The sequence below is a fragment of the Rana temporaria genome, chromosome 1 (assembly GCF_905171775.1).
Source record: "Rana temporaria chromosome 1, aRanTem1.1, whole genome shotgun sequence".
NCBI classification, from domain to species: Eukaryota; Metazoa; Chordata; class Amphibia; order Anura; family Ranidae; genus Rana; species Rana temporaria.
In genome coordinates, this window is record NC_053489.1 from 403,004,862 (window position 1) to 403,031,205 (window position 26,344).

Consider the following 26,344-nt stretch of genomic DNA (forward strand, 5'->3'; position numbering starts at 1 on the left):
AATTGTGAGAGCACCGAAAGCTGAAAATTGGTCTGGTGATTAAGGGGGTTTTCGTGCCCAGTGGTCAAGTGGTTAAACCTCATTTACCACTTAGTTGCCCAATTAGACAGTGCATTGAGGTTGGCTTGTAAATTGTAAGGACGTTGTTCCACTGTATAGCTTAGTGTCACCTGCAAGGACAGAAATTTTACTTTTAATCCCAGACCCTATATTATTTAGAAAGATATTAAAAAGTAAGGGTCCCAGCACTGAACCTTGGGGTACACCACTGATAACCTTAGACCAGGGGTCTCCAAATTGCGGCCTGAGGGCCAGATCTGGCCCTTTGCTAGCCTTTATCTGGCCCTTGGGGCACTATTCCTCCCACTGACATCAACAAGGGGGTACTATTTCTGCTACTGATATCAATGATGGTATTCCTCCTACTGATAGGGGCACTTCTCCTACTGACCACCAACCCTGAGGCCAAATTTTTTCTCTTTGGTACTGGGCCCAGGACATTTTCTGCCCCTGCTGGCCACAATCCGGCCCTTCTAAAGTCTGAAGGACAATAAACTGGCCCTTTGTTTGAATAGTTTGGAGACCCCTGCCTTAGACCATTCAGAGTAAGAGTTATTAACCACTACTCTCTGAATTCTGTCTTTTAGACAGTTTTCTATCCATTTAAAAATTGATCTTTCCAAGCCTGTAGGTGTAGATTTTAGCTTACACATGAGCAGTGTTCGGAACTGTGCCAAATGCTTTTGCAAGATCCAAGTACACCACCTCTACAGCCACCCCTCTGTCCAAGGTTTTACTTACCTCCTCATAAAAAGAAATCAGGTTTGTTTTACAACTTCTGTCTTTTATGAATCCATGCTGTCTGTTCATTAAAAAAGAACGTGTCTATGTGGTCTTTTATTAAACTCTACAGTATCTTCCCAACTATAGAAGTTAAACTAACAGGTCTATAGTTACTTGGTAAAGACTTTGATCCCTTTTAAAATATGGGCACCACATTGGCCCTGAGCCAATTCAGTGGTACCAATCCAGTCATTAACGAGTCTCTAAATATTGGAAACAATGGCCTTGAAATGACAGAGCTCAATTCTTTCAGGATCCGTGGGTGGAAGGCATCTGGTCCAGTTGCTTTATCCACCTTTATTCTGCCTAAATATTTCTGGACCATATCACTTTTTAGCCATTGTGGACCATTTGGGGCTGTGTCACTACCACCCCCATTATGGACATGAGCTCCCCCATGCTCCTTTGAATACACAAAGCTGAAGAAAGTATTTAATACATTTGCCTTCTCTGTCCCCAGTCACCCACTCTAGATTATTTTGTAAAGGGCCTACATGCTCAGACCTGACCTTTTTACTATTAATATATTTGAATAATTTTTAGGGGTTTGTCCTACTATCTTTTGCAATCTGTTGTTCGTTTTGAATTTTTACACCCTTAATTTCATTTTAACATATTCTGTTATATTCTTTGTAACATTTAAACAATGATAGCGTTCCTTCATTTTTATATTTTTTAAAGGCTCTTTTATTATTTATAGGCATTTTAACTTTGGTCGTGAGCCACATAGGTTTTACTTTTAGCCTTTTACCTGTACGTGATTTTGTGCAAAAGCTACTAGGGGGTGTGCGCTGCAGGAGCAGCGATCGCACGTTGATTGGCCACAGGGGGAGTCAATCAGCGGGTCGGGCGGACACAATGTCCTCCAGCCACCTGTGATCGCTCCCCCCAGAGATAGAGCAGCGGTCTGCCAATGTAAACAAAGTAGATTGGTGTTCTGTCAGGCATGGGCACTGTGATCTTGTGTTCCTGCTAATCAAGAACACGGATAACTGTGTCCATGCAGTGAGCCCATTCCCCTCCACCCCACAGTAAGAAAGCACAAACAGGGAACACACTTAACCCTTTGATCACCCCTGATGTTAACCCCTTCCCTGCCAGTGCATATTTTTAGCACTGTTCACCGTAATAATGTTCCCCAAAAAGTGTCAGTTAGGTGTCCGATCTGTCTGCCGCAATGTCGCAATCCCACAAAAAAAATGCTGATCACTGCCATTACAAGTAAAAAAAAAAAAAAAAAAAAAAAAAAAAATATATATCCCATAGTTTATAGACGCTATAACTTTGAAGAACTTCGATTTTTTACAAATTTTTATATTGGATGTGTATTATAGCAGAAAGTAAAAAATATTTTTTTTTTTTTCAAAATTGTTGCTCTTGTTTTGTTTATAGCACAAAAAAATAAATCTGCAGAGGTGATCAAATACCACCAAAAGAAAGCTCTATTTGTGTGAGAAAAAAAAAAAAAAAAAAAGAAAGAAGGACATCAATTTGATTTGGGTACACCGACGTATGTCTGTGCAATTGTCAGTTAAAATAACGCAGTACTATATCGCAAAAAATGGCCTGGTCAGGAGTGGGGGGGGGGGGGGGTAAAACCTTTTAGAGCTGAAGTGGTTAAAACTCAATAAATGTATTGAAATGAAAAAGAAGAATCTTTTATTATCACAGGTATTGTGTTGTTTATTGGCATGTTGCTTGCATTAGCCAGCAAAGAGAGGAAAAAGCATGCACACATTTGCATTATACTTATCCCTATTTATATTATATAGTGACTGCAAGATGAAAGGAGTTTTAAATGTAAAAAAAAAAAATTCACCTTAATGCAATCTATGCATTAGTTGGAAAAACCATTGCATAACGCAAGCCCCCCCCCCCCCCCCCCCCCCGAGCCCCTGTTATACTTACCTGACCCGTCGAAAGTCCTGCGCGGTCCCGAGATCCTCTTCGCCGCTCAGCCTGGCTGCTGATTGGCTATAGCGGATGGGATTGAGAGCAGCGCAGCCATTGGCTGGCGCTGCTGTCAATCACATCCAGTGACGCGGCGGGGCCGAGTGATACAGTGAGCGGCTATATCACAGGAGCGCACCCGCAATTAGTGACCACCATGCGAGCTCTCGCATGACTGTGGTTACTAATTGCGGGGAGGACCGAGACAGCTACCGAGGGACCCCAGAAGACGTGGATCGGGGCCGCTCTGTGCAAAACAAACTGCACAGTGGAGGCAAGTATGACATGTTTGTTATTTTAAACGAAAAAAAATGTTTTCCTGTACAAATGCTTGAAGTCCTATTTACACATACTTTATGCATTACAGTAAAGCAATGTATTTTATTTATTTTTTTAAAAGGGACACTAAAAGGCAAAATTGTTTTTGTTTAAAAATAACAAACATGTTATACTTGCCTCTGCTGTGCAGTTCGTTTTGCACAGAGTGGCCCCGATCCGTGTCTTCTGGGGTCCCTCAGCAACTGTCTCTGCTCCTCCTCGCAAAAGCTTTCCACGTTAATGCGAGCTCCCTCGCATGGCGGAAAGCTTTTGCGAGCGCGCTCCCGTAATACAGCGGCGGCCATAGCCGCCGACTGTATCGCTCGGCACCCGCCCCTCAGCGCGCTGCGTCATCCGCTGTGATTGACATCAGCGCCAGCCAATGGCTGCGCTGCTATCAATCCGCCCAGCCTAGCCAATCAACAGCCAGGCTGGGAACCGAATAGCAAGATGAGAACGCGCACGGGACTTTCGAGTGGAGAGGTAAGTAAAACGGGGGCTCGGTGCTATCAGATGTTTTTTTACCTTAATGCATACCTTTACAACCCCTTCAATGGCACCCTAATGCAGCTTGTTTGTGCACACAAGGCAATGCAAGAAAACTGTGGCCCAGATTCTGAAAGGACTTACGACAGCGCAGCGCCATGTACGCCTTCGTAAGTCCTAATCCGAGCCGTCGTATCTATGCGCCTGATTCTTAGAATCAGTTACGCATAGATATCCATTAGATCCGACAGGCGCAAGTCTCTTACGCCGTCGGATCGTAACTGCATTTTTCCGCTGGCCGCTAGGGGCGTGTAAGCTGATTTACGCGTCAAAATAGCTAGATACGCGAATTCCCGAAAGTACGCGCGGCCGACGCAGTAAAGATACGCCGTTTACGTTAGGCTTTTCCCGACGTAATGTTGCCCCTGCTATATGAGGCATAACTGCGGCGTACCAATGTTAAGTATGGCCGTTGTTCCCGCGTCAAAATTTGAAAAAGTTAAGTCGTTTGCGCAAGTCGTCTGTGAATGGGGCTGGACGTCATTTACGTCGAAACCAATGACGTCCTTGCTGCGTACATTGGAGCAATGCACACTGGGAAATTCCACAGACGGCACATGCGCCGTTCAGGAAAAACGTCAATCACGTCGGGTCACAGTACATTTACATAAAACACGCCCCCTGATCCAAATTTTAATTAGGCGGGCTTACGCCGGCCGATTTATGCTACGCCGCCGCAATTTACGGAGCAAGTGCACACCAAGGAAGCGTCCGAGTACCAACCATTGCATGTGTAGTGTGTTTTTGAAGTGACGAACGGAGCAGGGGGTGAGGCTGACTGTTTTTATTTAGGTCCGCTGTGACCATAATGCAACAAGATAATCACCTGTGAGGAACCCGCTGCTTAGTTCACTATTGAAGTGCCTTGATTTGCTGTAATAAATGTGAGTGCAATGTGTGAAGCTTTTTTACTGATTTTAAATAAACAAGTTTGATATACTTGACCATTGGAGTCACTTTACCTTTCATGTGGAACAACGATTCGGCTTGTGAGAATCACTGGTGGAATTGGTCAGTTCGTGTGGAGAAATATTTAGCGGTTTGTGCCAAGCATGAGAATGCAAGGCATATCGCATTGGTAAGCGCAATTCTTATGGATGTGGAGTCTGAGCACTTGGGTGTGGTGAAAGGTCTCATATTAAGAAGATTTTTTGAAGATTTGTTTTCCATTGGACACTTTAATTGTTTTCACCTGGAATATTATCACCTTGGATTTTCTATGTGGATGCTTTTTCACATATATATTTATACAATTTTTTCACTTAATTTATATATTTCTGCATTCCTCACAATATTTTCTGTATCTCGAATGTATTGTTTAATATTTAGAAACGTTTAGTTTTTTTTAGCGCTACTATTTTGTTCATTCAGAATTTTTGGTACACAACCAGATTACTGCTGAAGCTTCGTTTAGTTGGACTAATCATACAGAAGGACAAAGTCTGCAGAAGGAAGGAATAAGGCAAATATTGCTAGCCATTTTCTACTCCCTAGACAAAAATAAGAAACTAAAGTGGCAGTAAAGGCTAATCACAAGTATTCTTAAAGTGGTTGTAAACCCTCTGTTTGAAATTACACCTACAGGTAAGCCTAGATTAAGGCTTACCTGTAGGTGTTTGCAATATCTCCTAAACCTACACAGTTTAGGAGATATTTGCCAAAAGGAAAACACCATATACAACGGAGCAGGCGCACTGAGAATGGCTAATACCGACTTTGACGGCTCCTGCACGCATGCGCAAAATGTCAGCGCCGGAGCAGCGATACCCAGAAGTAACCATTCGGAGATATGTCTGCGGCTGGAGGGGGAGACGAGGACAGCTTCGATCTAAGGTAATTCATAATGAGCTAGTATGCTAGTCATACTAGCTTATTATGCCTTTGTCTTGCATGTTTTTTTATTCTGGGTTTACAACCGCTTTAAAAATGCTGCATGTGTAAACACCTTTTTCAAAATCTGCTCCAGGGCAATCATGTGATCCAGCAGCGCTAGTTCCCCTGTGTAAGGAAACACGAGTCAGAATGGCAGCCGATACATTTCAGTGCCAACCCCGTTGTCAATGCTCCTCTTCCCTGCAGCAGCTGCTGCTACCCTGACAAAGGGGAGTTTGAGGATCACATGACCGGGCTAATATATATATATATATAAATATAATACAATTTTTTTTATACCGCTTTTATTTACAGCGTTTAGAATACTTGTAATTTGTTTTGTATTCCACTTACCTGTAAACCCTAGCTGTAAGACGGGTCTATTACATAGTCGCTATATTGTACTTATATTTAGAACTTCATATAAAGCTTGAAAAACTAACCATTACAGCCATCCATGGTTATTTTCCTGTATATACACATATGCAAGACCTATAGAGCACAGCACACAGTCTACAAGAACACATTTTTATTATTTTACCAATTCACAGTACAGTGAAATAATGCCTTCAAGAAATGCACCATTTGTATTTATATACATTGAACAGAATATATATTATCTCTTTAGAGAGTTTGTGGGCGAAACAGCATAATAAACTAGGCAGCTTAAAGTTTCTGTACCACCAGATGAAAAGTTGCCGTTAGCAATATGCTTGTCAGAATATTCCCAAATGGTTTTTTTTCCAATGGGAAATCTTCTTACTAAAAAACACTTGCCAAAGCAATGGCTACCACAACAAAAAAAAAACAAAAAAAAAAAAACTTGGAGAAAATTTTTGCAGACCTTTATCAAGCAGCTTTACATTTCTAGAACGTTCATTACTACTTAACTAAGAGCTGGTTAGAGGTAACTTCTAGTAATAAATACAACCTCGGATTGCGAGTAACGTGGTTAACGAGCGTTTCACAATACGGCACCGAACAGCACCGTTTGAAAACGGCCGGAAAGGCCAGAGAACAGTTTGGCTTACCTCAGAAAGGCTTGTGAACGGAATCTTTCCGAGGTTTGCCGATGTCAGCCAAACTGTCCTTGGGCCTTTTCCGAGGCTCTCCGGCACCCCCCACCTCTGGCCGCATGCGGTATTGCATGCCATTGAAGTCAATGCGCAACAAATTACTTTAGTTTCCATTGACATCAACAGAGAAGCTCGCTTTGATATGAGAGTACTTTGATTATGAGCATTCTCCTGGAACGGATTATGCTCGTAATAAAAGGTTCCACTGTAAATGGATAAAACTGCTTCTCAGTAAATACTCAAAGTGACAGATGTATCCCAGCAACAAACCATTCAAGTAAAGTATTACTTCCTAGAGCTGCACAATCCTATAGAATCGTGATCTCGATTCACCCCCATGCCCCCCCGCGATCTCCAGCCTGGATTACTGCAATTTTTTCAGGTGTCCCCAGGATGTGTAGCCTGGACTGGAGGAGAAGCCATCGGAGCCAGTGTGAAACACAAATGGCGCCAACACCGGAACCGGCAACAGGAACCGACGTCAGAGAGCATGATGCGGTGGATGCCTGGGCGATACCACGTTTATTCTCTGAGACCCCCGGCTGGGAAACACTGCAGTGACTGCGCAGTGTGGAGTGTGCACACCAGCAGCATTGATCCGATGGCAGGCATGGCATGCTTTTTCCAACACAAATGTGAGCCTATAATATATTATGACTGCTTGCTTGGACTTGATATCCAGAAACCCCATGACATAGGGAGGAGGACTGAGATTATCCCCTCCTATGTATCCATGCTGCATCACCCACAGATCTACATTTTAAAAATAATAAAAAAAAAAAAGAAAAATCTATATCAAAGTTAAACTCGACAAAAAAAAAAAAAAAACTAAAATGAGAGATGGATAGATAGAGATCTCTCATTTTAGTTTTTTTTGTTTAACTTTGATTTTAAAATGTAGATCTGTGGGCGGTGCAGCATGGTGCCACGAATAGCTATTCTCATTTTTCCCCAGAATCATGCAGCTCTAGTACATCCCATGTACAGACTTTCACACCATAACTCTTGTGTTCTATCAAATTAGAATTTAAGTGGTACATTTCAACATGCAAACAAATTGAGAATACTGAGAAGTAAAACAGATATTTTAGTAGAATGAAAGATAAATCGGTCTTTAAATTGAAGAATGCTTTCCATAGATTCAATGGTGCTGGTCATTTGCTCTTTTCTGTTTCCAGCGACTGGATTACCGCTCCTTTGATTGCTATATTAAGTAATGAAAAAAAAAAAAAATGTTATGACATATAGAAGATATATCTTGAGAATGATTTTGAAAGAGAGCCTATACTGAGTGTATAGGGCGCAACATCCTGTATGTACACATGCATTTTCCTTGGAGTGTTAGGACATTGTAGTGTTGTGAATGGTATATCAGACAAAGGTGTCAGTGATGGATACTCTAATGTTGCAACCTTAAAGGATCACTAAATAAAAGTAAAAAAAAAAAAACACACACACCATTTGAAGTCCTATAATACTGTTATCTGGATTGGAGCTTTGATTCTACAAGGAAGATTTAGTGACACTTTAGGTGCTGTGTTGATGAAATTAGTGGATTTCCCAGAATTGCAAATATATAACTATCAGTAAATCTATACACACATAAATGTGGAAAGATGTTGCTGAGAGGTCTGTTTAAAGGTCATTTCAGTCATAAGGGAGTGGCAGAACAATGCTTTTACCTTTAATCCAGAGCAATAAACAAGTTACAACACCATATATATAACATTTTATTTCACTCCAATTCTAGAAACCAAAAAAAGTCCCTTTAGCACTGTACACCGGGGGGGAGAACATAGGAACTTGTGGGTGTGTGGAACTCCGCTTTAACCATTTCTTAATTAATTGTCTGTTTAGAGCAGGGGTGTCAAACTCAATTTCATTGTGGGCTGCATTATGATTGCCCTCAGAAGGGGCGGTTTTATCTGTAAGATTAGATATCCAGAGCCATCCCACCATCAGTTGCAAATTAGGCTGCATCTTGGCAAAGTCTGACAGGTTAATAGACCTGTGCAGCCAAAAGTTCGAAGACAGATTTACGCTCTAAACCACAGTTGTCAAACACAAGGCCCACGGACCGAATCTAGCCCTCCAGGTCATTTCATGTGGCCCCCACACCTCTCCTGCAGCCCCCCTCTGGTCCTCCTCCAGACCCTTACTTTCTGCTTTCAAGCCATGCATCCAGTATAAGGAAAGGGGGGTGCACTGTGATGCAAGGGAGAGTGGGGGACTCAACTTCTGATGGTGGGATGGCTCTGGATATCTAATCTTACAGATAAAACCGCCCCTTCTGAGGGCAATCATAATGCAGCCCACAATGAAATTGAGTTTGACACCCCTGCTCTAATCCACACACCCCCAAGTTCCTATGTTCTCCCCCCCGGTGGTACAGTGCTAAAGGGACTTTTTTTGGTTTCTAGAATTGGAGAAGAATAATTATATATATATATATATATATATATATATATATATATATATATATATATATATATATATATATATATATATATATATATATATATATATATATATATATACACACACACACACACACACACACACACACACTTCCTAGGCAACTCCCATTGACTCCTGGGATAGTGGCATCATCTATCCCAAGCTGTAGCGGTGCGTCCATTAAGGGCGCCGCCCCCTTTATGTATCATGGATAGATTCATGCATTGCATGAGTCTATCCGTGCCCGCTGCCACCAGCCCCCTATTCAGGCACCCGGCCCCTTTTCAGGCACCAGAATTAGTGGCATTTATTTTTATTTTTATAAAGCTCCCGATTAGAGCCACAGGCTTTAAAAACTGATGGTGGATGGCCCAAGATGCCCCCACACACCTAGTAGCGAGTGCTTTTAACAATGTAAGGCCATAGGCTTGAATAATTAACTGGCAAATCCAATGAAAATTGTTATCTTGGATGCCCCTTGCCCATCCTGGTCTCTACTGGCAGCACAAACCAGAATTCCTGACCTGTACCGACAAATCAAGTAATTCTGTCCCACCAGAACTACCTCCACATTATGCAGTGATCCAACTCCTGCCAACTAAGGATCAGAAAAGCAAGCAAGACAATCTTGAGTCAAGTGAAAACTAGACATCATTCTAGGCAAAAAACGGATGAGGACGCAACATCACCTTATGATGCGAGACCAAGAACGGCTCCTTGCATGAAAGAGCTGCCAACTCGGACACTCAACTTAGTAAAGTGATAGCCACTAAAGAAGCCAATTTTCAAGATAAAAGGACCAACAGAATCCCACGATTAGTTCAAAAAGTGACCTCTGCCAGGACAGTCAAGATCAAATTCAAGTCCCAAGGATACAAGAATGGCTCGACAGGTGGGGCTGTCTACGTTACACACTGTATGAATCAAGGAGTGGGAAACCATGGCCTCTGGGGAAAAAAAAAAAAAAAAAAAGTGTATAGGGACGACTCTGACCCTTAACGGTACTTAAGGCCAAATCTCCTTTCCCCTACCGATTAGAGAAAGAAAAAGAAAATCTCCCACTCACATATTTCTGCGGTTGACACTTCCTGGCTTCACCACAGGCAAAAAAATATTTCCAAGTACTGTAATTGAAGTTCCTCGAAGCTGGCTTCCAGGGGCTCAACAGTGCCGAGATACAGGACTCGAGACTATTAGGTCTCGCTGAACTGGGAGTGTCCAAGGAGTAACCCCCGCAAGATTTGCTATGACAGTGTACCAAGCCCTCCTGGGCCGATTCGGCCAACATGATCAGCGTTGCCCCCTTCTTGATTCTTCGCAAAAGATGTGGCAGAAGTTGAAACAGAGGGAAAACGTCAACGAAGGGAGAAATGGTCCCCAAGGTGTTAACAGTGCATCTACCCCCATTGCCATTGGGACCCTCGTCCCAGACACAACCTCTCCCAACTTGTTGTAGAACTTGGAATCTAGTAGATTCACCTGCAGAGTTCCCCCAGCCACCATTCTATACCTGGAATATGCACAGACTATAGAGACAGCACGCGGTTCACCTTCCTGAGCCGCATGACTCCTGATGCCGCCCTGGTGGTTGATATATTTGCCCACGCAGAGGCTTTTTTGGATAGAACCTACAACTGGTTTGTACCTATCTAGAGCAAGGCATACTGGCCAAAAGTCCAAGATATTTATGGGCAGTATTCTCTCCCGTGGAGACCAAGCCCACTGAACTGTAGCCACCCTCAAACCAAATGGAGAAACTGACATCAGTGGATATAATCTTCCAATACCTGAAAGGAAGAATTCAACCTTTCTAGATTCCGAACCATCAACCACCAATCTTTAGCTGTGTATCACCCCGGGAACAGAGCCCTACGGCAATCCAATTTCTGGATCTTCAAGCTCCAGACAGAGAATGCCCTTCTCCAAGACCTGGAGTAGGACTGTAAACAAGGAATGTGCTTCGACCTAGATACATTTTGCAGTAGAAAGCTGTATCGAAGAAAAATCTGGACCAACTGCTTCCTGAGCAAAGATTATTGTATACTGAGAATGACACCCCCTGCATCTTTAGCAAGTCCAGCACAGGAGCTTTGTGAATTTCAGTAGCTGTGGCCAGCCTGAAGGATGGTCACACAAAAAAAAAACCAGAAGACTTTCCACTGCAATTACAGAAATAGTTAAAAGAGGCTAGAAAAAAACAGCACATGAAGCTGTGTGTTTCCTGATTATGGGCCCCGCAATCTACCTCTTACAGGTGGTGTCATCACTGAAGAGACCAAGCCTATATGAAACAGAAGAAGGATGCCCAGCGAATTGAGATCTAAAGATAGACCTTATGTCCCTAGTCAGTCTTGAAGCTGCTACCATTAAATTGTTTTACAATAATGAGCCCATAACTTTTTCTCCAAGACTCAATGCAAGGCAAAAGACTAACCATAAGGAAAAGGCGAACCACCTCAGAGACTGCTCTAAAATCTTATGGCCTGAGATACGCTCAAACACAGCAACCTCAGCTGCCTCCCTCACTTAGGAGGGAAACCTGGGCAGTCTCCCATCCAAGTACTAACCAGGCTTTATCGGAGATCAGGCACCACAGTGGCTCAGATCACCTTGATGCCACTGGTCCAACAGGAGACATGAACATTGCCAGGCCACTAAACCCGAGGGTGGTGTACCTGCCTCACCCCAAGTCATTTAGCTAGTCTATCGCATACATAATAAAGTGACTGTATGGGACAAACTAATACACAGTTCCACAAGTATACAAACACTCTTGCCATTCATGCATCCATGTATGCAGCTCAAGGCAATAAGCACATATGTATATATTCCTAAACAAATAAGCACATTAGGTATATAGCCCTAGGCAAAAACAACAAAAAACAAACAAACATACATATGTAGTCCTAGGCAACCAAGCACATATGTATACAGTCCAAACTAAGCAAATACATAGGCAGTACAAATGAAAACATGCCAGCATGCGTTTAAGCAATATGCATTTATGGAGGCATGTAGGTCGGTGCTTAAGCAAATATGCATTTAGGCAAGACACGAAAACATGTCCATGCAAACACGCAGTTTGTGCTCATGAAGGCATGCATTTACGGAATAAGCAAGCATGCGTTTATGAAACGAGTTTATGCAACATATATAAACGCAACACGCATTTATGCAAACATGTGTCTATGCACCATGTGTTTATGCAAACATGCATCCACGCAAACATGTATATCCAACACTTATGCCCACACATCTATACAAACATACGCTTATAAAAACCTGCGTCTACGCAACATGCGTCCACACAATTGCACAGTCGCAGTCAGCCTGAGGGGGGGTAGCAGCTGCATGCTGGGCTCTGCAAACATGTGCCTATGCAGGCGTGTGTTCTATGCAAGCATGTATACTATGCTGCACCTGTTCCCATACTAGTTAGGAGTCAGGATTATCCAAGTACATAGGCATCCAAAACAGCCCAAGGCCTCTTCCACACATGTCCGACTGTCCAGCGACTTGGGACTGCAAGGTCGCCTGACAAGTTGCACCCCATGATTTCCAATGAGTACCCTTCACATCTGTGCGTCTTCAAGTTGCAGCGGCCTTAAAAAAAGGCCCCTGCACCACTCTGGTTCGATCTTGGCATGACTTGAGGTCCACAGACCTCAAGATTACACAGGCACTACTTCAAGTTGCTGCAAAAATCACAAAGTTGTGGCAAAAACGCACGACTTTCAAGCCGTACAAGTGTAAAAAGGGAGCTCAAAACTAAGCTCCTGCAGACCCAATGCATGCCATTCTGGAGACACCTCCTTCAAGTGCATGCATGCAACATATATGCAAAAACATGTGTTTATTCAAGCATACGTTTAGGCAACAAGCTTGCAAGTATGTATACTACAGGGAGTGCAGAATTATTAGGCAAGTTGTATTTTTGAGGATTAATTTTATTATTGAACAACCATGTTCTCAATGAACCCAAAAAACTCATTAATATCAAAGCTGAATATTTTTGGAAGTAGTTTTTAGTTTGTTTTTAGTTTTAGCTATTTTAGGGGATATCTGTGTGTGCAGGTGACTATTACTGTGCATAATTATTAGGCAACTTAACAAAAAAAAAAATGTATACCCATTTCAATTATTTATTTTTACCAGTGAAACCAATATAACATCTCAACATTCACAAATATACATTTCTGACATTCAAAAACAAAACAAAAACAAATCAGTGACCAATATAGCCACCTTTCTTTGCAAGGACACTCAACAGCCTGCCATCCATGGATTCTGTCAGTGTTTTGATCTGTTCACCATCAACATTGCGTGCAGCAGCAACCACAGCCTCCCAGACACTGTTCAGAGAGGTGTACTGTTTTCCCTCCTTGTAAATCTCACATTTGATGATGGACCACAGGTTCTCAATGGGGTTCAGATCAGGTGAACAAGGAGGCCATGTCATTAGTTTTTCTTCTTTTATACCCTTTCTTGCCAGCCACGCTGTTTAGTACTTGGACGCGTGTGATGGAGCATTGTCCTGCATGAAAATCATGTTTTTCTTGAAGGATGCAGACTTCTTCCTGTACCACTGCTTGAAGGTGTCTTCCAGAAACTGGCAGTAGGACTGGGAGTTGAGCTTGACTCCATCCTCAACCCGAAAAGGCCCCACAAGCTCATCTTTGATGATACCAGCCCAAACCAGTACTCCACCTCCACCTTGCTGGCGTCTGAGTCAGACTGGAGCTCTCTGCCCTTTACCAATCCAGCCACGGGCCCATCCATCTGGCCCATCAAGACTCACTCTCATTTCATCAGTCCATAAAACCTTAGAAAAATCAGTCTTGAGATATTTCTTGGCCCAGTCTTGACGTTTCAGCTTGTGTGTCTTGTTCAGTGGTGGTCGTCTTTCAGCCTTTCTTACCTTGGCCATGTCTCTGAGTATTGCACACCTTGTGCTTTTGGGCACTCTAGTGATGTTGCAGCTCTGAAATATGGCCAAACTGGTGGCAAGTGGCATCTTGGCAGCTGCACGCTTGACTTTTCTCAGTTCATGGGCAGTTATTTTGCGCCTTGGTTTTTCCACACGCTTCTTGCGACCCTGTTGACTATTTTGAATGAAACGCTTGATTGTTCGATGATCACGCTTCAGAAGCTTTGCAATTTTAAGAGTGCTGCATCCCTCTGCAAGATATCTCACTATTTTTGACTTTTCTGAGCCTGTAAAGTCCTTCTTTTGACGCATTTTGCCAAAGGAAAGGAAGTTGCCTAATAATTATGCACACCTGATATAGGGTGTTGATGTCATTAGACCACACACCTTCTCATTACAGAGATGCACATCACCTAATATGCTTAATTGGTAGTAGGCTTTCGAGCCTATACAGCTTGGAGTAAAACAACATGCATAAAGAGGATGATGTGGTCAAAATACTAATTTGCCTAATAATTCTGCACTCCCTGTATGCTGCACCTGCCCAACTGCACTTGGCCCCATAGATTAGCACATATGCATGCCATGCAGCATTTTCCTGCTTCAGCCTAAAAGTAAGCTCCTGCAGACCAAATGCACATTATTCTGAATTTTGCAAGTATGCACCTGTTTAACTGCACTAGGCCCCATACTATTTTTGTGCCAAATGCACAGTATTCTGGAGACCCAACACTTTAAGGTGCACTGCTAGGGGTGTACCGACTTAGTTGTACAGGCCCCCCCAGATTAAGCAGTAAGTATACAATCATGACTTGTCTGGCCACACAGTTCTCCCATAGTAAGTACTAGGGTTGTCCCGATACCACTTTTTTAGGACTGACTACAAGTACCGATACTTTTTTTCCCCAAGTACTCGCCGATACCGAATACCGATACTTTTTTTTAAAATGTGTCCCCAAATGCAGCCATGTCCCCGCCCCCATATCCAGCCATGTCTCCCCCCCCCCCCATATCCAGCCATGTCTCCCCCCCCCATATCCAGCCATGTCCCCCTTACCTTACCGCCGCTTGGTTAATACGGGCGGGGAACATTACAGCTTTCATTTGAATAGCTGTAGTGATTTGCGTCGCGCTGCGTATAGACACTCCCCCTTGCTCGGGATTGGACAGTTCACCTGAGCAAGGGGGAGTGTCTATATGCGGCGCGGCGGGAAACACTACAGCTATTCAAATGAAATCTGTAATGTTCCCCGCCCGTATCAACCAGGCGGCGGCAGCGGGGATGCGGCGTAACGGCGGTGGCGGTTCTGGGTATTGGGGGTGGTATCGGATGAGGCATCGGGGGTATTTGCGGGAGTACAAGTACTCCCGCAAATACTCGGAATCGGCCCCGATACTAGTATCGGGACAACCCTAGTAAGTACTCACACTTCACTAGCATACTAGCTCATTATGCCTTTGTCTTGCAGGGTTTTTTTTTATTTTTTTTAGAGGGTTTACTTCCTCTTTAATGTGCAAGTACTGACAATCATGGCAGAGCTTAACTGATTCCCGCCCTATAGCCAAATGACAGCTACAGTGCAGAGCTCAATTGTCGGGAGGCCATCAATAGACATCCTCCCGTGCATGAAACTTGGCCCCTTACCACGTGATCATCTATCAGCCAATGACAGGTGATCATGTAATGTAAACAAGGAGATCGGTAAACCTGCTTTTTTTTTCTCCAGCACGTGCCGACAGCGTAAGCAGAAAAAAAAAAAGCCGACCATCGGCTTGTGTCAGAGGGACAGTGGACCCGAAGAGGGCGAGACATCACCTTAGTATCTGTGCCCACCAGTGCATAGCAATGCCACCTACCAGTGCCCACATGTGCCACCTATCAATGCCCACCAGTGCCACCAACCAGTGCAGCCTCATCAATGGAGAAAAATTACCCGCTTTATAAACAAAAAAACTATAAAAAACTGTTTTGTTTCCAAAATTGTCGGTCTTTTTTTATAACATTTTTATTTGGGTACAGTGTTGCATGCAATTGTCAAAGAGTGACAGCGCTGAAAGCTGAAAATTGGCCTGGGAGAGAAAGGGGTTTAAGTGCCCAGTAAGTGATGTAAAAATAAAAAAAAAATAAAAAAAAAAACTGTTTGGCTGGACTTCTATCAATTTGTTTTGCACCCCTGTGACCCATTTTCACGGATGTCAGTCCAGGCACCGCATCATCACGACAATAAAGTGTGGATCTGCCAGGTGCCTGGACTGACAACAGTCTCAGCCTCAGTGAGCTGGCCACTCCATCCACAGCCCAGCGCTCCAATGAGTGCAGAGGGAACAGAGAGCTGCGATTGACAGTCTACAGAAGCCAAGTGATCGGTGGTGTTTGATCGCTCAGTTCTCAGTGCAGAGGCGCCAGATGCAGCATCGGACCCATGCTGCATCCACCTGGGTAAGTATAAAAACGGCAAAAATAAAAAAATCCTTTACTTCTTTTAATTAGGGGGATTGGAGCTCCGCTTTAAGGTTGGGTTGTATTCAGTCACAAGTGTTATTTTTTTAGAGTAGCCAAAGTAGGAATTTATCACAGACTAAACTTCAAAAAATATATTTGCCCAACAATGTGTCTAAATGATTCTATTTAGCATTGGTTTTGTCTTGCAAGATTGATAAAATGTCCCAATGACTTACTCAGAATGCTTTACCGAAAACTGACTTTTCAGCTCTAAGATTTTTTTTTTTTTATTGTGCAAAAGTAAAATTTCACTAATCCAACTTAAAAGGTGAAACTAATATAGTAGATAGACTCATTACATGCAAAGCAAGATAGTTCAAGCCGCGATTTGTCATGTGATGATTATGGCTTACAGCTCATGAAAACCCCAAATCCACAATCTCAGAAAATTAGAATATTGTGAAAAGGTGCAATATTCTAGGCTCAAAGTGTCCCACTCTAATCAGCTAATAGAGCCATAACACCTGCAAAGGGTTCCTGAGACTTTAACCTCCCTGGCGGTATTCCAGAGTCTGACTCGGGGTAAGATTTTTATACCAAAAGCGGTATCCCCGAGTCAGACTCGGGCTCGCCACGCTGCAGCCAGAGACAAAGTTACTTACCTTGTCCCTGGATCCAGCGATGCCACCGCGCTGTGTGAGCGAGCGGGTCCTCGCTCGAGTCACACAGTGTCCTCCTGTGCCGCCGATCTCCGTTCCCTGCGACGTTACGACGCACAGGGGCGAACGGCGCCAAATTCAAAAAGGTAAAAAAAAACACATTACATACAGTATACTGTAATCTTATAGATTACAGTACTGTATTTAAAAAATACACCCCCCCCCCTTGTCCCTAGTGGTCTGCCCAGTGTCCTGCATGTTATTTTATATAATAAAAACGTTTCTTTCTCCCTGCAAACTGTAGATTGTCCATAGCAACCAAAAGTGTCAGTTTATGTCAAAAATGGTTTTAGAGCAGCTAGAAAACAGCGATAAATTATAATCACTTGCAGAATTGTGCGATAGCGATTTGTGGGCAAATTCGTCATAAAAAAATAAAAGTAATGACAGCGACAATTCTGCAACCGAGCATATTTCAGTGATTTTGAGTTGATTACATTATTGAATAATTTTTATTATAATTATATTACTTGTTGTTATAATTATTTATATTTATAATTTTGTTTTTAAAAAAATTTCATACCCGGGATGCCTACTAGACTCTTGTTTGGACAGATTTAAGTGAGTTATTCCTAAGAATTACAGGTCTACAATGTAAAACACCAAATTTCCTTGCAAATAATGGTACCGCTTTCAGCACCTTTTTTCTGAAATAATCATACCGCCAGGGAGGTTAAATTGTCTCTCAGTCTGGTTCAATGGGAATCACAATCATGGGAAAGACTGCTGACCTCACAGTTGTGCAGAAAACCCATCATTGGATGTTCCCAATGTGCTGTATCAAAGCACATTAATAGAAAGTTATGTGGAAGGGAAAAGTGTGGAAGAAAAAGGTGCACAAGCAGCACGGATGAGCGCAGCCTGGCGAGGATTGTCAGGAAAAGGCAATTCAAAAGTGTCAGGGACTTTCACAAGGAGTGGACGGAGGCTGGAGCCAGTGCATCAAGAGCCACCACACACAGACGGATCCTGGACATGGGCTTCAAATGTCGTATTCCTCTTGTTAAGCCACTCTGAACAACAAAACAACGTCAGAAGCATCATACCTGGGCTAAAGAAAAACAGACCTGGTCTGTTGCTCAGTGCTCCAAAGTCCTCTTTCTGAGAGCAAATGTTGCATCTCATTTGGAAACCAAGGACCCAGAGTATGGAGGAAGAATGGAGAGGCACACACTGCAAGATGCTTGAAGTCCAGTGTGAAGTTTCCACAGTCTGTGTTGATTTGGGGAGCCATATCATCTGCTGGTGTTGGTCCACTGTGCTTCATTACGTCAAGGGTCAACACAGCCATCTACCATCAGATTTTGGAGCACTTCATACTTCCTTCCACAGACAAGCTCTATGGGGATGCAGACTTCATGTTCCAGCAGAAAGTGTAGCGCTAATCAAATGATCTAGTGCACATAAATAATATTTGCACCAATAAGAATAAACAGATGACTGTCTATGAACAGAGGATGGTACACCAATGGACAACTGAATGTCTATATTATGATAGGTGAAAGTTCAAAACTCGGTGATTATCAAGGTGAAAACATGATGAGGTGAAGAAAACTGCCACCGGTTGGTGGAAGGCTTACTGGAATGTTTGAACCCAACAAAACGTACGTTCTATGGGTCAAACAGGCTTTGGTGTCCGTTTAATAAACTGAAGTTTCACAGTTCAGTTCTCGGCAGTTCTCAGAGGAAAACTATCTCCTCTGCAGCCGGTTTAATAAACTGAGAACTTCAGTTCTCAAAGGGAGAACAGAGAAGTGTTTCCTCTGAAAACAGCCGAGATCTGTGTAAAAGTTGGTTGGCTGCCTGTAATCTCGTGAGATTACAGTGCAGCCAAGTTCAAAAAGTGAAACTAAAAAGTTTAAAAGAACACGTAATTACATGTTTTCAGACATGGGATAACACACTAATATTAATTTTTTACCTGACAGGAAGTCAGGTAAATCTGTGGGTGTTGTCAGACGGGAGATACATTTCTGCCCTGTTTAGACAATACACCAATTATTATCAGGTGTCAGCTGCAGAAGTAGCCAGAAAGATTTAAGGGCGTTGGAAAACTTCAGCTGTTCAGAATGAGGCAATTAAGGCCTCTATAAGTAATCCAGAGGATTACTACTGATTGCTGCATCCTGAGGCTTTTTTAGTGAAGGAGAGCAGTGGGCAGAAATACTTCTGAAGAGGTGAGGTGCTATTGATTTTTCTGTGTGATAAAAATCAAAAAATACCTTTGTTTTTTCACTGTATGATCAGCAGTGTCTATCCAGCAGTAGGCTGTGCTAGACTCCATAGATAGGTTCCTGTGTGGTGAAGGTAAAGGCCCCAAGTGGCCAGGGTTTATTTTAGGTTTGATTTTGTTTATGCTGTTTGGATGCTTGCACTTGTTTCCAGCAAGATGGAAGAATAAACCAAAATCTTTGTTTTCAACCATCTTCGACTGCTTTTCTGTATAGTTCTGTGTGTAGTGAACCCATCCAGAGGGTCACACCCCCCCGCTACCGAGCTAACCCCTTACACATGGTGGAGTGCCGCGGGCAGTTAAAGTAAACTCAAAATGGAGGAGATACTGAAACAGCTGGCTTTAGCAAATGCAAATAAACAGCAGACAGACAAATGCAGGTTTGCAGCGGAGCCTTGCAGCTCAACAACAGGCTCACACAGCTCAACAACAGGCTCACCAAGAAAGCATGGCAGCTCAACAAAAGGTTTACCAAGAGAGCATGGCAGCTCAACAAAAGGCTCACGCAGCTCAACAACAGGCTCACCAAGAGAGCATGGCAGCTCAACAACAGGTTCACCAAGAGAGCCTTGCAGCTCACCGAGAGAGCATTGCAGGTTTGGAACAGACACCAGCAGCAAATGGAGGCCATTGTGAAACAGCTTCAGAGATAGCAGACCGAGGCTGGAAGTCAGGCCGGTAACATACCGACTTTTCGGGTAAGACACTTTTTGCTTAAGATGACTGCAGATGAGGACCCCGAGATGTTTGACCACATTTGAGAGCAGCGGAAAGAGAGAGTTGGCCTAAAGAACAGTGGGCTGGACTAGTGGCCCCCTATTATCTGGAGAAGCCCAAAGAGGCATATTTTGATTTGGAGCTGGCAGACACGAAAAACTATGATCGGTTAAAAGAGGAAATATTGGCACGTTTTGGTGTAACCCTGGATGTCCGTGCTCAGCGGGTCCACAATTGGAGTTATTAGCTGAGGAAGCCACCTCAGTCGCAGATGTATGACCTCATCCATTTGGCTAGGAAATGGCTGCAGCCAGAAACTGTCCGGAGTAGTCATGGACAAATTTCTTAGGTCTCTTCCCAACACCCTGCAGAAATGGGTGAACCATGGTGGTCCCGAAACCACAGACAAACTTGTAGACCTGGTCGAAAGGTACCTAACCACAGAGAATTTGTCCTCTTCCACCAGAGACGCACAGACTTTTCACCCCAAGACCAGACCCTCCCCCACCTATAGGTAAGACTGCATCAAGGGATGGGGGTGGAGAGAAGGACCAAGGAGCAACTAGAGGTATTATCGGGACTACTGCTAATGTTTGGCGAGAGCAGCCTGGAAAACCCATGCCACAGGAGAGGACCAGAAGGTTGATTTGTTACCGTTGCCAGGAAAAGGGACATGTAGCAGCGGTTTGCCCAGCGGGTGATGAACCCATGCAGTGTGACTTTCTGACAGATGACAGTCCCTTTTTGCAACCACATGCACTGCAGTAAAGGAAAATGAGAAACCTTTATGTAGAATGTGCTTAGATGGTAAAGAGGTTGTGGTATTGTTGGATTCAGGTAGCCTGGTCACCTTAGTGAAAAGTGATCTAGTGGTGGGAAAAACCTTACATCCTAGGAAAATGGCTAAGTTTGTGTACATGGGGACACTCGAGAATATCCGGTGACTACGGTTTCCTTTGAAACCTCCCTCGGTAACTTGTGTCACCAGGTGGGTTTAGTTCCCAAACTCCCACATGACGCCATTGTGGGAAGGGATTTCCCAAAATTCTGGGAACTCTGGGACTGCCCAGACTCCCCAGTAGGTGGCTCTTCTGAGCCTGAACCATCTACTCCAGAAACCTCTGAGGATTCTCCTGAGTTTACATTCTCAGTCTTAGCAGGGGAAACACCAGTCCCTAGGGAGGAGCCTGCTACCTCAGAAGAGGAACAGCGGCCGACAGGGTTTGATGACCTCGAGGTTCACAGAGAAAACTTCATCACTGAGCAATTGAGGGACCCCATATTGCTAAGAGCCCGGGAAAATGTAGTGAAGATAGATGGGGAGTTAGTTAACCCTGACGAGAGGGTTGCCCTCCCTTACTTCATTATTGAAAGGGACCCGTTCTAGCAAGTGTCACAGAGGATAGAGGACACCATTGAGCAACTGGTAGTGCCTAAACCGTACCGCAAGATGGTTTTGGAACTGGCCCATGGGCACATTCTTAGGGGACATTTGGGAGCAGAAAAAAACCTGGGAGAGGATCACCCAGAGGTTTTATTGGCCTGGGATCACTAAGGAAGTGGAATTGTACTGCTCTTCCTGTACAGTGTGTCAGATTACTGCACCCATGCCACATTTCCGCAGTCCGTTGGTACCCCTGCCCATTATCGAGGTCCCTTTTGAGAGGATCGCCATGGACTTGGTAGGCCCCTTACTGAAGTCCACTAGAGGGCACCAGCACATCTTGGTAATAATGGACTATGCCACCCGTTACCCAGAAGTGATTCCTCTCCGAAACACCTCTGCTAAAATCATTGCCAAAGAGTTATTTCAGGTTTTCAGCTGTGTGGGTCTTCCTAAGGAGGTCCTAACTGACCAGGGCACCCCGTTTATGTCTAGGGTGACCAAAGAACTCCTGAAAGGGACCCAATTACGTACATCAGTATATCACCCTCAAACAGACGGGTTAGTGGAAAGGTTTAATAAAACCTTAAAACAAAATGTTGAGGAAGGTGGTGGATAAAGACGGAAAGAATTGGGATTATCTGCTCCCTTATCTGATGTTTGCCATAAGGAGAGGTTCCCCAATCGTCCACAAGGTTCTCTCCGTTTGAGCTACTGTATGGGAGGCACCCCCTGGGGCCTACTGGACATTGCAAGGGAAACATGGGAGAGTGAGTTCCCCTCATCGAAGTGTGATTGAACATGTGGCCCAAATGCAAGATAGAATTGCCCAAGTGATGTCGATTGTGAAGGAACATTTAGCCCAAGCCCAATTGGCTCAACAAAGGATTTACAATCGTGGGGCCCAGGTCCGTTCCTTTGCACCTGGTGATAGGGTGTTGGTGCTGGTCCCCACGGTCGAAAGTAAATTCCTAGCCAAATGGCAAGGTCCCTATGAAGTGTTGGAGAAAATGGGGGTGGTGAATTATAAAATTAGCCTACCGGGAAGACGAAAACCTAAGCAGCTCTATCACGTGAACTTGCTGAAACCATGGAAGGATAGAGAGTCCTTGGTCGCTAAGACTACCCGATTTTCTGCTCCATTTAACATGGCTGTCCCTGAAGTTGGGATAGCAGAGACTCTATCCAAAACTCAGCAACAAGAGGTTAAAGAATTTGTGCTCCGTAATAAGGAGAAGTTTTCAGACCTGCCAGGTTGGGTCTCCGGAGTTGAACATGACATTATCACCACACCAGGGGATAAAGGTCAAGTTGAAGCCTTATAGAATTCCAGAAGCCCAGCGAGAGGCAATTCGCCAGGAAGTAAAAAAAAAAAAAAAAAAAAAAAAAGCTTGAGTTGGGGGTGATAGAAGTGTCAAATAGCGATTAGTCCAGTCCCATTGTCTTAGTGCCCAAACCAGATGGAAGTTGGCGGTTTTGTAATGACTTTCGCCGCCTGAATAAAATCACTAAGTTTTGACACCTATCCTATGCCCCGCATAGATGAACTAATTGATCGCCTAGGCACTGCCCCGTACATGACGACGTTAGACCTGACCAAGGGTTATTGGCAAATTCCTCTTTGAGTCGGCCAGGGAAAAAAAAAAAAAAACAGCATTTGTAACTCCAGATGGATCTTTCCAATATCGGAGAATGCCTTTTGGGTTACAGAATGCTCCCGCCACATTTCAAGGCACCATGGATAAGACCCTTCAGCCTCATCGAGCCTATGCTGCTGCATACCTCGATGACGTTGTCATCCACAGCGAGGATTGGGACTCACACTTACCAAAAGTTCAGGCTGTGTTGGATTCCATCTGGAAAGCCGGGTTTACAGCCAACCCAAAAAAAAAAAAAAAAAAAAAAAAAAAATGTACCCTTGGGCTAGAAGAGGCGAAGTATCTGGGGTATACCATTGGAAGAGGTCTAATCAAGCCCCAAATAAACAAAGTTGAGGCTATTCAGGATTGGCCACATCCCAACAAGAAACAGGTTTGTGCCTTTTTGGGGATCGCAGGGTATTATCGCCGCTTTATCCCCCATTTTGCCTCACAGGCTGCTCCCCTCACCAATTTGACCAAAGGGAAGGAGTCTGTCATGACCAAATGGACTCCCGAAGCAGAAACCGCTTTTCAGGCTTTAAAACAGGCCTTATGTAGTCGGCCAGTTTTAAATTTGCCTGATTTTTCACGGGACTTTGTGGTTTAGACAGATGCGTCAAATGTGGGATTAGGAGCTGTACTGTCCCAGATTATCAAGGGGGAGGAACACCCTGTTATGTACCTCAGCCGAAAGTTGAAGGCCCATGAGGAGAATTATGCCACCATTGAGAAAGAATGTTTGGCGGTGAAATGGGCTTTGGATTCTCTCCGGTACTACCTCGTGGGTAGACAGTTTGAACTGGTGACGGATCATGCCCCATTGAACTGGATGGCACAGAACAAAGAGACCGATAGGAGAATAAATAGGTGGTTCCTGGCCCTCCAGGAATTTAGTTTTGTGGCAACGCATCACCCCGGTGCTAAAATGGGGAATGCAGATGGGTTGTCCTGAGTGCATGCCTGCCTGGCAACCTGTGTCCCAACCCTAGGGTAGAAACAAGAGGGGGGGGGGGTATGTGACAGGAAGTCAGGTAAATCTGTGGGTGTTGTCACAGACGGGAGATACATTTCTGCCCTGTTTAGACAATACACCAATTATCAGGTGTCGGCTGCAGAAGTAGCCAGAAAGATTTAAGGGCGTTGGAAAACTTCAGCTGTTCAGAATGAAGCAATTAGGGCCTCCAAGTAATCCAGAGGATTACTACTGATTGCTGCATCCTAAGGCTTCTTGAGTGAAGGAGAGCAGTGGGCAGAAATACTTCTGAAGAGGTGAGGTGCTATTGATTTTTCTGTGTGATAAAAATCAAAAAGACTTGTTTTTTCGCTGTATGATCAGCAGTGTCTACCCAGCAGTAGGCTGTGCTAGACTCCATAGATAGGTTCCTGTGTGGTGAAGGTAGATGCCCCAAGTGGCCAGGGTTTATTTTAGGTTTGATTTTGTTTATGCTGTTTGGATGCTTGCACTTGTTTCCAGCAAGATGGAAGAATAAACCAAAATCTTTGTTTTCAACCGTCTTCGACTGCCTTTCTGTATAGTTCCATGTGTAGTGAACCCATCTAGAGGGTCACACACCCCCACTACAAAGCAAACACGAACACACACACACACACACACACACTTTATGTTGTCAATATTCATTTTTATACCCACTGGTGCTGCCATTAGGAAGAAATAAGCCTTCTTCCTCTTATCACACCAGATTCTCTCCCAGATTCTCCACCTCTGAGCTGGTGAATCTGGAAGGGAGATATTTCAGTGAAAGAGCTGTGAAATCTTCAAATCTCGGTTTATTAAACTGGCCGTTTGTGACAAACCAGCCATGTGCTGTGATGAGAAGTGGAGAATATGTTCTCTGCTCCTTATCTCAGTTTATTAAACCGGCAATGCTCTGTGATAAGCCGTGATCATCATGATCTCGGCTTATTAAATGTACACCTTTATGTGAAATAACCACTGGAAGCTGGATCGATAGTTGGAACTGGATCGTTAGTTGCACTCCAGATGACCAAACAGAGGGGAGTCGGACGCCAACAGGTTAAGCCCAACCATTAAAGGGAGGATATCCTTACAAAAAGTTCTCATGAGGAACAATGGTCCAGATAGTCCCAGGGTGGAGTGAAGGGATGAGAGTAAAAAAAACAGAAGGAAGGCATCACATGCCCGTGCGGGAAACAATATGTGGGCCGGACCATTTGCACTTTCCCAGTTCGAGTGGGAGAGCACATCACTCTGATCAAAAGTGGCGATACGAAGCATACAGTGCCCAGACACTATAAATTACACCATAACCGAAATCCCACAGGTACCCAATTTTTGGTCATTGATCACTTCATCCCTCCGGGGAGGGGCGGTCCTATGACCAGGAGGTTTTGGGGCTCGAGACCTATTGGATTTATGAGTTACAGACCCACACACCTCTAGGCCTGAACGTGGAGTGCGACATCAACTCTTATCAATAAATCCTAAGGAGTTAGTTTACCTTCGTGCATGCCCAATTATCAATACTTTCTCTTTCTTACTTTGATTTAAATATGCTATTTTCTGAATCATGTTATTTTATGCATGTCCATGTATTTATATTCATTTATTGTAAATGACCCTTATACGAAAACCCATCTCACGGGTGTTTTTATAAAATTTGGATCCAGTTCCTACATTGAGGTTTTCACCTACCAAGTAGTTGACTGGCTTATTTATACATGTTTTTTATACATTATGGCCCCTAGTTATTTCATGTATTTTTCAACATCCATGGTAGTATCCGCCTGACATGGTACAGATTTCATGTTATTGATCCATTTTGCGGTTCTAAGGGCCTATTTTAACTTCAATTTTAATTTCAGTCTTAGGTTTTTTTTTTTATTAAGTTTTTACATGTAAATGTTATTTTGTGTAAATTTAGCGATGTTCACTTTCACTGTGGCAATGCAATTGTTTATACATTCCCCATTTTCCTCCACCCATCCCTGTCTTGTCCACTCATTCAATTGGCAAGTGTGGGATGTTTTCCTGTGGACCTGCCTGTCACATGAGCGGTCCTAATGCTGTGGAGCGCAATCGCTCCCTTTGCAGTGAGGCATGGATCGCAGATGACGCGTCACGTGCCGCCTGCGGAACGAGCGAAGCTTCACATCACTGCATCTGTCCATTTAGAGGCATGGAACGCATGCAGTTCCACTCTATTTACAACCACAGCGAGGCCCAGCAATAACATGCAT

General features: G+C 43.8%; 1 protein-coding gene across 2 annotated transcripts in view; it reads right to left on the reverse strand.

Moving 5' to 3' along the window:
• Window positions 1–7,456: 7,456 nt before the first annotated feature.
• REEP6 (receptor accessory protein 6) overlaps window positions 7,457–26,344 on the reverse strand; it is a 41,030-nt gene continuing 22,142 nt past the window's right edge. For both annotated transcript variants that reach the window (XM_040323493.1, XM_040323502.1), the window contains one exon: window positions 7,457–7,809. In XM_040323493.1, the coding sequence (XP_040179427.1) occupies window positions 7,792–7,809 (18 nt within the window). In that variant the 3' untranslated portion in view covers window positions 7,457–7,791. The remainder of the gene's footprint in view (window positions 7,810–26,344) is intronic.